This window comes from Penaeus vannamei, chromosome 25, assembly GCF_042767895.1.
Source record: "Penaeus vannamei isolate JL-2024 chromosome 25, ASM4276789v1, whole genome shotgun sequence".
Taxonomy (NCBI): Eukaryota; Metazoa; Arthropoda; class Malacostraca; order Decapoda; family Penaeidae; genus Penaeus; species Penaeus vannamei.
The window spans coordinates 21,114,897-21,127,396 of NC_091573.1; the positions used below are offsets into that span (position 1 = coordinate 21,114,897).

A 12,500-nucleotide genomic window follows, 5' to 3' on the forward strand; every position below is an offset into this window, starting at 1 on the left:
ACACACACACAAACTCACACACACACACACACACACACACACACACAGACAGACACACACACGCAAACGCAAATGTCCTTACATCCTTCTCGCACACTTCCGAAAGCCGTGGTTTTATTAGCGATTGGAATGCGACCTTCCTTTTCCCAGCGTGTTTGTAGCCGTAGGGTGCTCGTGGTACAGGCTCTCGCTTCTCTCTCTCTTTCTTTGTATCTCTGTCAGTCTGTCTGTTTCTGCCTGTTTCTGTGTCTCTGCTTCTGCCTCTATCTCTGAAACACTCTATCTCTCTCTCTTACTCTATTACCCTCTATCTATCTTCTATCACCATCTCCATCTCTTTTTCTCCCTTTCTCTTCACGAAGTTAATTTTTTTTCTTTTTTGTTTTTGTTTATTTTCCAGCCTGAATACGTGTTGGTTTGTCTGCCCTTAGAAGAGCGACTGGCCGAGGAGACGAGACACAACAAGCGATACTTTCACCGACCGTCTTGTAATGGAAACACATGGGTAAGGGAGGCCAAGTCGCAGTCAGTTCTGGATCGACAGTTTTAGTTTATGTTTTGACTTTTTTCTGTCTATAGCTGTAGGGTTCTGTGTTATTTTTGTAGATTTTGATTTTGAATATTTTTTTTCTTGACTTATGGGTACGTGTACTTATAGATCTATATGTATAATTTTATAGGATGTTTCTGCATGTATATATGCCTACGTAAATTCTTTTGCTCCTTATACATCTACTCTCAGCTTTCAATCTAACTTCTTAGTCTTCTGTCTGCAATCAAACCTGCACATTAATTCCTCGTGTACGGCGTTCTTCACCACGCAAGGAAATCCCAAGACTTGAGCGTTTTTTTAAGTGTGCCAATACTCGCAAAAATCTTTCCAATATCTTCTACATATTGTCATCCACAAACCAATCTCTCTATCATCTCTTAATAATCATATTAAAAAGAAAAGACAAAACAAGTTCGGTTTGTTATCCATTCAAGGGCAACTATACAGGAACCGCGAAGTTAAATAGCTCGCACTAGGAAATTTCCCCATTGCAAAACGCAGGTAAAACCCAGCGAGAAATTGATTCAAGGATGTGCTCTGTGGGTGGATCGCGTTTTGATATTTTGAACATTTTTATTACCATCTCTTGAGTACGTATCTTGTCATTTGTTTGTTAATATTCTTTTGTTATTATCTATGAGTGTGTTTCGCATTTTTTTCATTTTGTGGTTTATGATTATAATCATTTTGTGTGTTTCGTTTTTTTATGTAATGGTGAATGCCCAAGTATTTTTCTGTCTGTATTCCGTTTTTCTATGCAAAGGTGATTTACAGGATGTATGTGTGTATACATATTTTTGCGTGTGTGTACTTCGTATTTTTTTCATTGCGTAAATGTGATTGATTTTGATAATTTAATTTGCGTGTGAGTATCGCATTTTTTATGTAGGGGTTAATGACTGAGTTTATAATAATATTTTTTTTGTCTCGTATTATGTTCATGTAAAGGTGACTCACTCAGTTTATCAAACTTATTTTGCATGATTTTAGTTTTTTCATGATAAGATGAATACCTGCGAGTATTAAATCTCGTTGCCTCTTTTGTATAGTTATGAGTACCAGGTTGTAATTGTAAGTAAGCATGGCAGTGCGCAACACAAGTAAATGAATAAATTTAGTCTGTATATTTACACTATAACAGTCTCTTTATAGAACACTGAATTGCCGTGTATTGTGTGTACTGAATAGAGAGCAGATTGTTACGGGGAAGGCTAGATCAGTAGCAACTCGAAGAGGTCATGACGTCAGATTTTGATGACGTCATAAAAGTTCCAATTCTGCTTTCGGGAAAAAAAGCACATGGGGTTTATTATTCACTTTGGTCTTTTCAGTTTTCAAAAAGGATGAAATATGACAATTTTATTGGTTATATTTTTATTGAACAATCATCGAAATAGCCCTGTGGTTGAGAAGAGTGGGCGATTATGCTTATGCATGAATGATTGAAGTCGTGGCTTGGGCAGATCGACCAAACCTGCCGTGAAGAAATAGAGATGGCCCGAGTCCCTGCCTGACGTCTAGCCATGAGGGATCCTCGTAGGTGGAAGCGAAGGGTGGATGCGGCTGTGCGCCCCTGTCGGCGTCAGCCCCCTTGATGATGATGATGATGAATGATTCTCAACTAGAATTGTTTGCTGTGGGAGTCAAGCCATAGGCCTGTATTCTTTACTCAGCTTGAAGGAATTAAGTATACCTACTTTTATTAGTACATCCATGCACTCAGTGAATGAATGAAAGGTATTTTATTTAATATGTAGGATACGAGGCCGGGCTATTTTTAGAATAGCACATGTTCATGTACAATATCCAGGTGTGAAAGTTTCAATGGCTTTCATTCATTCATTGAGTGCATGGAGGTATCAATAAAAGTAAGTAAACGTTAATTCCTTCAAGCTGAGTAAAAAAATATAGGCTTTTGGCTTGACTCCCACTTGGAAATCATTCATGCATAAACATAATCGCCCGCTCTTCTCATCCACAAGAGTATTTGGATAATTGTTCAATGAAAATATAACCAATAAAATCATTTTCTATCCTATTTGAAAATTGAAAAGACCAGAATGATCGACCATATTTATCGCTCGTCCAGTAATGCACAAATTTCGCAATTATAACTGATTTGAGTGAAAGCTTAGCATCATTAATTTCGCAATAAAATTGTCCATTCACATTTTGGCACATTTCTTGCCAGCAGAGTGGACATTTTCCAAAAACAGAATCGCAACTTTTGTGACGTCATCAAAAACTAAAGTCATGACCTCCTCGAGTTGCTGCTGATCTAGCCTTTCCCCTGTTCGAATGGTTAGTGTTAAGAGCTTGCATGCCTTCTCTCTTACAGCTGCCACCGCTGGCTAGCCTCGTGCGAAAAAGGGAGCAGCACTGCATAAGCCTCCCCCTGCCAGTGCATAGCCTCTCCATCATCGAGACTCCCTGCAGTGCCTCCTAGTGGCCTCCCATGGAAACTGGGTACCTTGCAGTTCCAGGCTAAACTGAGGGGGATCTCGGAGCAGCAGGAGGCCCTAGAGGTACAGGGTCATGGCCCACCGGCGTGTGGACACGCCCTGGCCCTGTACCAACTCCTGCCCCTAGGCCCCCTGGGGTTAACTGGAGGCTCGGGGGAGGTGGGCCTTGCCAGTCCTCCTCCCCCCAGATAAAAAACCCTTTGGCAGTTAGATATATATGGCATTGCTGGGAGGAGGGGAACTGCTCCTCCCACCCAGCAAGAGAGGCGGCCTATTGATCCCGCTGGGAGGGCAACTTCCGGGACGCAGGTTGGGAGCGAGAACTACTCGTCCCGCCCAGAGTGAAGCTTACGGGGGAAAGCCTTCTGGAGCCCCGTAGGCGGATGATGGGTTCCACAGCCTGCTGTCCCCTTATATATGGAGCAGCGTCGGCGGGGGTGGCAGAGGTGGCGTCCACCCGGAGCGACTGTCAGAGGCTAAACCTCAGGCGGGGAGGTAGGGAGGGGGTTTGGAACGTCCGTTCTTTGCGTCAGGATGATCGGTTGCCTCTGCTGTCAAGGGAACTGGGGAGGCTGAGAGTGGAGGTGGCTGCTCTCTCGGAGGTGAGAAGACCTGGCAGCCGAACGATCAGTGTAGGTGGCTTCACCTCCTACTACTGCTCAGGCCGCAGCGACGGTCATCATCTCTAGGGATTAGTCATGGCCATCTCCAGCAGACTTCAGCCCTCGGTAGTAGAGGTTACTCCAGTCAATGAGCGTATAATGGTAATGAGACTGAAGCTGTTTTTTGGCTTCACGTCTCTTATTGCTGTGTACGCTCCTACCGATGTTTGTAAACTTGATGTGAAAGAGATGTTCTACACCAAACTACCGTCTGTGTCAGACAGGTGCCCCCGGCGAGATATTCGTGTTGTCCTGGGTGACTTCAATGCGGTATCTGGCTGTGATCGAGCTGGCTATGAGATGTCTGTTGGTTTCCATGGTTCGGGAGCTGATACCGGCAGTGAGAATAGCCTCCTTTTCCGGGACTTTACTAGGTCCCAGAAATTGAGGATTTCTGGCTCCTGGTACCAGCGCCCAGACCCACATCACTAGACATGGTTTAGCGATGCGGGTAATGCAGCCAAGGAAATCGACCACATACTCGTTAGCACTCGTTGGAGGATCCTCCAGAATTGCAGGGTGTATAGGAGTGCCGAGTTCTGTGGTACTGACCATAGATTCGTTGTAGCTACCCTCCAAGTCCATTTCAAAAACCCCCAGCGGACCAATGATCACCCCAGGTTGTTTCACTTGGACAGGCTGAGGGAGGGGAAATGTGCCCGGGGGTTTGCTGAGGCAGTCTCTGGTCGTTTCACAGCGCTCGACAATCCGATGGACCCTGTACTTCTGTGGGACATCTTCAAACGTGAAACACTTGATGCAGCTCAAAGGACGATTGGTGAACGCCTGAGAGCAAGGCGAAACTTTATCTCACAGGAGACACTGGATGCCACAGATGCTTGTCATGCTGCTCGTCTGGCAGGGGATCAAGATTTGCACCGTTCTCATGTGCGCAGAACTCGGTCTTTGTTAAGAAGGGACAAGGAACAGTTTATTAGGAACCTTGCTGAGGAGGTAGGCCATTTCTTAGTAAATGACCTTCGTCCTGCATACCAAGCCCTGAGAAAGCTGAACTCCAAGCCCTCTTCACAGGTGACAGCAGTTCGCTCAGTCAGTGGTCAGATCATCTCAGATCCTGTTGCGGTGCGGCAACGTTGGGCTGAGTATTTCGAGCAGCTGTATCAGGTTGACCCACCAACAGTTAACTTGGATGCGGGTAGTGCCGAGATTCTGTTGCTGGACCCACCCATCAGTGAGGATGCTCCCTCCCTAACCGAAGTTAGGGGGGCGATTTCCAAGCTGAAGAGTGGTAAAGCAGCTGGTATATGCGGCATCCCAGCTGAACTGTTAAAGGCTGGTGGTAAACCTATGGCACGGGGGTTGTATGCCGTCCTGGCTGCCATTTGGCGGGCGGTCCGGTACCGTCCCCTCTGACCTGTTGAAGGGTGTGGTCATCCCTCTCTGGAAGGGGAAGGGGGACCGATGGGACTGGAGCAATCACCGCGGCATCACACTGCTCAGTATACCAGGCAAGGTTCTTGCCCACATCCTTCTGAGACGTATCAGAGATCACCTACTGAGGCATCAGAGCCTGGAGCAATCTGGATTCACTCCTGGTAAGTCCACAATAGACCGTATCCTAGCGTTTCGAGTCATTATAGAGCGTCGTCGTGAGTTCGAGCGTGGGCTGCTTGCAACCTACATCGACCTCAAGAAGGCGTTCGATACGGTGCATCGGGAATCACTCTGGGAGATCTTGAGACTGAGAGAAATTCCAACAAGGATTATTGGACTAATAGCAAGTCTGTATACTGGTACTGAAAGTGCTGTAAAGTGTGGTGGGGGCCTGTCAAGCTTCTTTCCTGTTAGTTCAGGAGTGAGGCAAGGCTGTGTCCTTGCACCAACGCTTTTCAACACTTGCATGGACTGGATAATGGGCAGAGCTACTGTTCAAAGTCATTGTGGAGCAACTCTGGGCAATGTCAAGGTTACCGACCTTGACTTTGCTGATGATGATGCCATTCTGAGTCTTTGGAATCCTTAGTGGTGACTCTTGATGCATTTAGTAATGAAGCAAAGCCCTTGGGTCTAGAGGTCTCCTGGACCAAGACCAAGATCCAGGACTTTTGGGACATATTAGGAGAACCTGTTCAGTCGGTACGTGCTTGCGGCGAGGACATCGAAGTCACAGAGAGCTTTACATACCTTGGTAGTGTAGTTCATAACTCTGGGCTGTCAGACCATGAAGTCAGCAAACGGATTGGCCTGGCAGCAGGGGTCATGAACTCTCTCGACAAGAGTATTTGGAGATGCCGGTACCTGTGCAGAAGGACCAAGCTTCGTGTTTTCAAGGCCCTGATAGTCCCAGTTTTGCTATACGGTAGTGAAACATGGACACTATCCTGCGCCTTGGAGTCTCGACTTCATGCCTTTTGTAATAGGTTCTTGCGCCGGATCATGGGGTACTGTTGGCGGGACCATGTGTCCAACCAACGGTTACACCGTAAGACTGGCACAAGCCCTGTAATCTGCACAATCCGGGATCGCCAACTCAGGCATTACGGCCACCTAGCTCGCTTCCCTCAGGATGATCCCGCCCACCAGGTTGTCTCTGTTCGAGACAGCCCTGGGTGGAAGAGGCCTGTGGGTCGACCTAGGAAGTCATGGCTTGGGCAGAGCGATCAAACCTGCTGAGTCCCTGCCTGGCGACTTGCCATGAGGGATCCTCGCAGGTACAAGCAAAGGGTGGATGCGGCTATGCGTCCCCGTCGGCGTCAGCTCCGCAGTGATGATGATGAATGGGCATCCACGCGCGCACTTTGCATAGTAACCAGAGTAAAATTGCTCTTAGAATGGCTAATCAAAAATAAATCTCGAGGTGGGGGGATCGCAGCGCGCTGGAAACTGATTGTGCTCACTTCCCTCGCCAGCATCCCCACCCCCCAATACCAAGAAAAAGCTGAATTGACGCCCTTGCTAATGCGGTTTCTAGAATATTTTTGTGCATGTACCCAACCTTCCTTCAATTTCTAGATATTCCAGGCTGGCTTATAAACAATGTAACATGTCAAGACGATTTTAGGAAAACAACAAATAAAAGTATCTTGTTTAATGTAATAAATTATGGAAATGTCACCTCAAAAAGCAAAAGTAGGTTCGTATCCCCGTTGGCGATGTAAACAAACAGACGGAGAAAGGAGCGATGGCCAATCTGCGACGCAAGTTGGAATGGCAGTCTAAAACCTTATAAATGAAGCAAAAGAAGTAATAATGTCCCGCTGAAAATATGCATATCGGAATATATTTGTAGAAAGAATGGAAACGTATGAAAAAGTATATTTCTTCCCTGTTCATAATCTTACTATTTATGGTTAGTATAGAATGATCATTTGGTTCTGAATGGTATGTGTTGGTGAAAGAATAAAAGTTGGCATTCTTATACCAGGCAATTTCATCACAAATGCCTTTGTTTACGTCTAGTGTATGTCTGGCATTATATGCTTGGTCATCTTTATCAAAGCTCTCGTTCATATGAAATTTATATAGTGGATGGTTATGTGTGTTGATTAAAGATCGAAAATCAATGGCCCCAAGGTAAACAATTTAAGTAAATACCTTTCTGTAAATTTGGAAATGCAATCCCACAGAATTTTTTACACATATGAAATAATTTTCCAATAGCTTTTGTCGTGTGTCGAATGAATCTAGCACTCATTTCCTTAGCAAATGAAGCACAACTGCAATATTGGTCCTGATAGTAGGGGACGGCATATATTAGGGAATGGTAATTTATTATATTACCTTCGCCTCTCCGATATCGACGATTTTGGTATCGTTGGATTCCTCTCACTGTCCACATTGCACATATATAGTTTTTATTGTGCGGAAACCCCCCGTTAGTGACAAACTTGGCCCTGATAGCAGTGGAGGGCATGAAAGGTTCCAGGGAAAATGCGGGGTTGAATAACACTAATAATATAACCCATAGAGAAAATAACCATGGTTATTCACATGACTTTCCATTGCAGGGGGCTGTGCCCCCTGCAACCCCCGCCGAGTAAACAAAACCTCCACCACGTATTCATGGCAGGGTAGAGCATTACACAGTTATCGTCGATCTCGGAGCTGCGGACGTATTACATTTACCTTGTAATATTACCACTGAATCAGCATACTAACCTTGACATAGCATTATATACAGAGACGATTGTAGTTTAATAAGGATGAACAAGGTATGCCATGAACATACGAGCGGCGGTGGCCCGCCCTCGTTGGCTCGGCGGGTTTTGCACCTCTTTCAATGCATCTAGTTCGTGTGCGCTCTATGCTGCTGTGAATACGTGGTGGAGGTTTTGTTTCCTCGGCGAGGGTTGGGGGGTGGCAGCCCTGCCCCAGGGGGGAAATTCATGAGAATAACCATGGTTATTTTCACTGTGGGTTATATTATTAGGGTAATTTTCTATATTACGTCCGCCGCTCTGACATCGTCGCCCCTGCTATCGGGGCCAAGTTTGCCGCTAACGGGGTGTTTCTGCGCAATTAAACCTACATATTTGGATTGTACAGAGTGAGAGGAATCCAGTGATACCAAAATTGTCTATATCGGAGAGGTGAAGGTAATATAGAAAATACCTAGGGTATAATGGGGGTAATTCTGAGAAATATTGGTAAAACACTAGCAATTATAGTATGCACTAACTCCAGATGGGCCAGGCTGCGGGTCACTGGGATCGTTGGGGTTATCCACGTCATTATTGGCGGGAATTGAGATCGCTATCCACTGTTCCTTATCGGACAGCTGAGGGTACAGCTTCCTGGCCTCAATGAAGAAGTGATGGTGGAGTACTTCCGGCTTGTATTGGTGGAGAAACTGATACCGAGCCAAGTATTGTTTATAGAATTCCTGTCAATTATCTGGTCACTTGCTCCACTCTTTAATGTCTTGCCACAAGCACTCAGTGTTCTGAGTGTGGATCTCCGGGTTTTCGGGATCCACAAAATGTTCCATGTGGTTTATTACTTGATGTTCTTATCTGTGTTCACTAATCATCTGGTATGCATTCCATCCGTCATTTATAATGACTGACTGGGGGAGAATATACTTTTTTATAAGAGATATGAGGGTTTCAGCATCACAGTTCTTGCCCAGGGGCTCAACAAGGGAGACAAGGAAGACCTTCTTGCTGACGCGCTCAATCCAGTGGAACACCCATATCTGGCTCAGCAGCCTTTCCCTCTCATATTTACGCTTGCCAAAGAGTATCTTGTCAAGTTCCACTACAATTCCTAGTCCATCTATGGATTCCTGATTGTCTAGCCAGTGGTCTGTGACCTCGGAGCAGAAGCTTTGCCAGTCCACACTCATGCGCTCGGCAATATGGAGGCGCTCTGTAACTGTCTGATGATCCCAGTGTCTGCTTAGCCAGTGATTGATGAACGGGAGTATTTGATAGGGTTCAAGTCTAGTTCCTGAGATAAATGTCCTATTGTAATTGCTTACCATGAGGTTGCACGCACCACAAACCCACTGGTGTCTGTCTTTTCGATAATGACATGGCACTGTACTTCCACTGGAAGAACACCTTGATCTCATATATATTGCAAACTAGCTTCGTTATTGCGATGATATATTGCAAGAAAGTCGAAATAATTGTTCTCACAACCTGCACACTGTGTAGCCATGATTAAACTGATTTGAATTTCAACAGCCTTCTCCTAGGCCCAACTTCTATTGTCACATGATGATCTATTCCATATCTGATGGGTTCTATTGAATGTCTATGGTCACGTCATGTTCATGAATGAATCTAATTGTCTCATTTGATTTCCCTCGCATACATCATCCGCTACAAATCCATCAGACTTTTCGTCACTCTTAACGACTTTTTGTCATCTTGTTGCAGCGCTGGAGGCGGAAGGTCACTGCAGCTCCTGGATATCGTGGATTTTATACCCTTTATAATACCGTTATTATCAATTTGCGCAGAAAATGGTATAGAAGAAAACTTTCATAGATTGATGTGTTCTACCACTTGGTAAGCTCAGAGTCTTAATATTAGCTGTGGGGTTGCATTTCTATAACTCAGGAACAGCATTGATTTTAACCCATCAGCGACGGGTAAAAATTTTGTCAAGTTTACGTATGCACCGGCTTGTTGGCGTACTGGCAGTTTCCCCTGTTTGCGCCCGGCACGATCGGTAGTTTGCGAGTGACATATAGCACCTAAAAGCTTTTATTTTTTAAAAATTTATAAAAATATTAAAATTTTGAAGGTTTACCTTCACTTTAGGTGCCATTGCCTAAAACCTTTACCATATAAATGAAGCCACTACTAGTGGAGAAAAACAACCTCCGTCTGACAAGCCAGTAGCGCGGGAATGGGCATGGCATGATGCCCCCGGCGTTTGGTCCACAACAGTCATGGCATGTACGTACGTGACACCCGGCGCCAATGGGTTAATGATTTTTTGTGAAAACGTCCATTTGTTGCCAGCAAGACAATATCATGGTGATGAGTGACATTCTTTTCGTTGTTGATGAACATTTTCCTTTACTCTGAGTCTGTTTCTGGTATTTTTTCATGTTATGTGAAACTCAAATCAAGTACAAGAACAAACTTTGTCAAAGTTGTCCAGTAGCATGCCATCTATTGGGAAAAGTGAGTTTGAATGATCTTGCATTTTGGAATGATTGTTGTAATTGGTAAATGATCTGTAGAGATTTTATGGAATGTTGTTTGTATATGTGGGTGATAGCCTCTTACTACTCCTGAATTCATATCTACTAAGAAAATATACAGTTGGAAGTTAACCAATATGGATAGATATAAACAATGCTGTTAATCCCAAAATCCCAAACCCAGGATTGCTTACATTCACTTGGTTCAGCTGCAGTTGTATATTTGATATTCTTGCAAGAGTTCTTGCCCAGTCTGGAATCAGGGCCCTTGCCACCAATGATCTGTTGTGGAGAGCTCTTTCGAAATTTTGTATGCTGGCGTATGTATCCCTTTTTTATTGTCACTGGTGTATTTTGATGTATAGGTATTTGGTATTTGAAAAACTTGCTTGGTACATACCAATTTTTTTTTCTTTTTTTTTCTTTTTTTTTTCTTTTTTTTTGTACATCTTACAGGAATCACCAGTTCTTGTCTCTCTTGGATTTCTTGGAGGCCAATAAATGGGTTAAAGACCTTTACAATTTTTCTGTGTGGCTTTCTGAAATGTAACACTATCCACACTTAATTGCTAATTTTATACTAAGCTCAATTCTTCTTCTTTCTTCTCTTATAGGGTTTTAAACTATATTTTAGTCTATATTCACTGGATATTGGTAGCTGGAGTCTACTATCTGTTGTCTGAAGGATTTCCTTTATTATTAATTGTTATGTATTCTGTTTCATATGTTGTTGGTGATTTGGGTTATGGTTGTGGAATCCTCCAATTCATGAGATTTTTTTGATGCAAGGTCTACAATTTCTTTGCCTAAAATGCTCTTATGTGATGGGATCCATTGTATTGTGACATATGATCTTAAATTGTTAAAGTGTAAATTTGTTTGTGTGTTTCAATTCTGCGGTGTAATTGTAGCAAGATAAAGCTTTGGCTTTTTTATATGACAATAAATAGCTAGGGTGTATTGTAAATCTGCAATGTACAATATATATATCACAATCAATACCTTCTGCTGTGTGGGTTCATAAGATAGGGAAACCTTAGATTATTAGATAGGAAACGTAATACACAAGCAGAATGCGACAACACGTACTATTGACCTTGGCTAGTTTTGTCTGGTTGGTGTCTACAGTCAAAACATTTCCAGTCTTTTTCCACCAAAAAATGAAGGTTGAAGCAGCTGCTACAAGCACTATATTTCTGTATTCATTATCATCTTGACTTTAAATTGCAGTGTAAAATAGAATTGGTAATGATGATAATGAAAATTATAATGACATTGATATTGGTACTGATATTGATATTGATAATGATCATGGGAGTAATTGTTATTATTATTATTGTTGTTGTTGTTATTATTATTAATATTATTATTATTATTATTATTATTATTATTATTATTAATATTAATAATGATATTAATATTAATAATGGGTTGGCTTGGCTTGGCTTGGCTTGGCTTAGGTTCGGTTAGGTTCGGTTCGGTTCGGTTCGGTTCGGTTCGGTTCCTTTTGGTTCTGTTAGGTTAGGATAGGATAGGATCAAGAACCGGATCTGTGCCTCCAAGAAAAAATATCATCAAGTAGAAACAGATCCGTTTCTATAACCCTTGTCTTTTCAAAAATAGATTATGGCCAGCCTGGGTGTAACTATTTACAGAACTCCAATTATTTCCAATTTGGTCAGTAAGATGTCTAAGTAATTCTGTATTTTACAGATCTGTATGATTGGGCTTGCAAAGATAATGATTCCCGTGGCACAGTAGTCAACAGGACAATGGTCAAAGTGAAGAATCAGTCATCTCCTCGTTTGTCAAGATCACCAAGCAGAAAATCATCCCTTAGGTCAGAGTTCAATAACATTGAAATTAGCTATCCCCCCCCCTAAAAAAAGAAAAAAAAGATCAAGACATCTGGATGATATTTGTCTGAATTAGTAGCAAGTATTATAACTCAGGAAAATGAAAAAATATAATGGTGATTTTATAAAGATATTAATGTATTATGAATTACATGTGCACAATCACATATGCCCACACACATGCAAATAATCATGATATATTTGATATAAAGATAATGATTTTTTATAAACAGAGCTGGAAGCCTAGTTAAAGTAAATGAACAAGATGTGGCTCTTTTCCGTTATGGAGATGTTGTTTATGCCATCTCTGAACACTGCCCGCATGCAGGTAAGCTAACAGGTTATTAA

The 12,500-nt window shown here is 42.9% G+C and overlaps 1 protein-coding gene across 1 annotated transcript in view; it reads left to right on the plus strand.

Annotated features, from left to right (window-relative positions):
* The first annotated feature begins 6,783 nt into the window (after nucleotides 1-6,783).
* Nucleotides 6,784-12,500, plus strand: part of LOC113804248 (Rieske domain-containing protein) — a 6,170-nt gene continuing 453 nt past the window's right edge. The window contains exons 1-3 of the mRNA XM_070139279.1: nucleotides 6,784-6,987; nucleotides 12,010-12,136; nucleotides 12,386-12,480. Coding sequence (XP_069995380.1) covers nucleotides 6,933-6,987; nucleotides 12,010-12,136; nucleotides 12,386-12,480 — 277 coding nt within the window. The 5' untranslated portion in view covers nucleotides 6,784-6,932. The remainder of the gene's footprint in view (nucleotides 6,988-12,009; nucleotides 12,137-12,385; nucleotides 12,481-12,500) is intronic.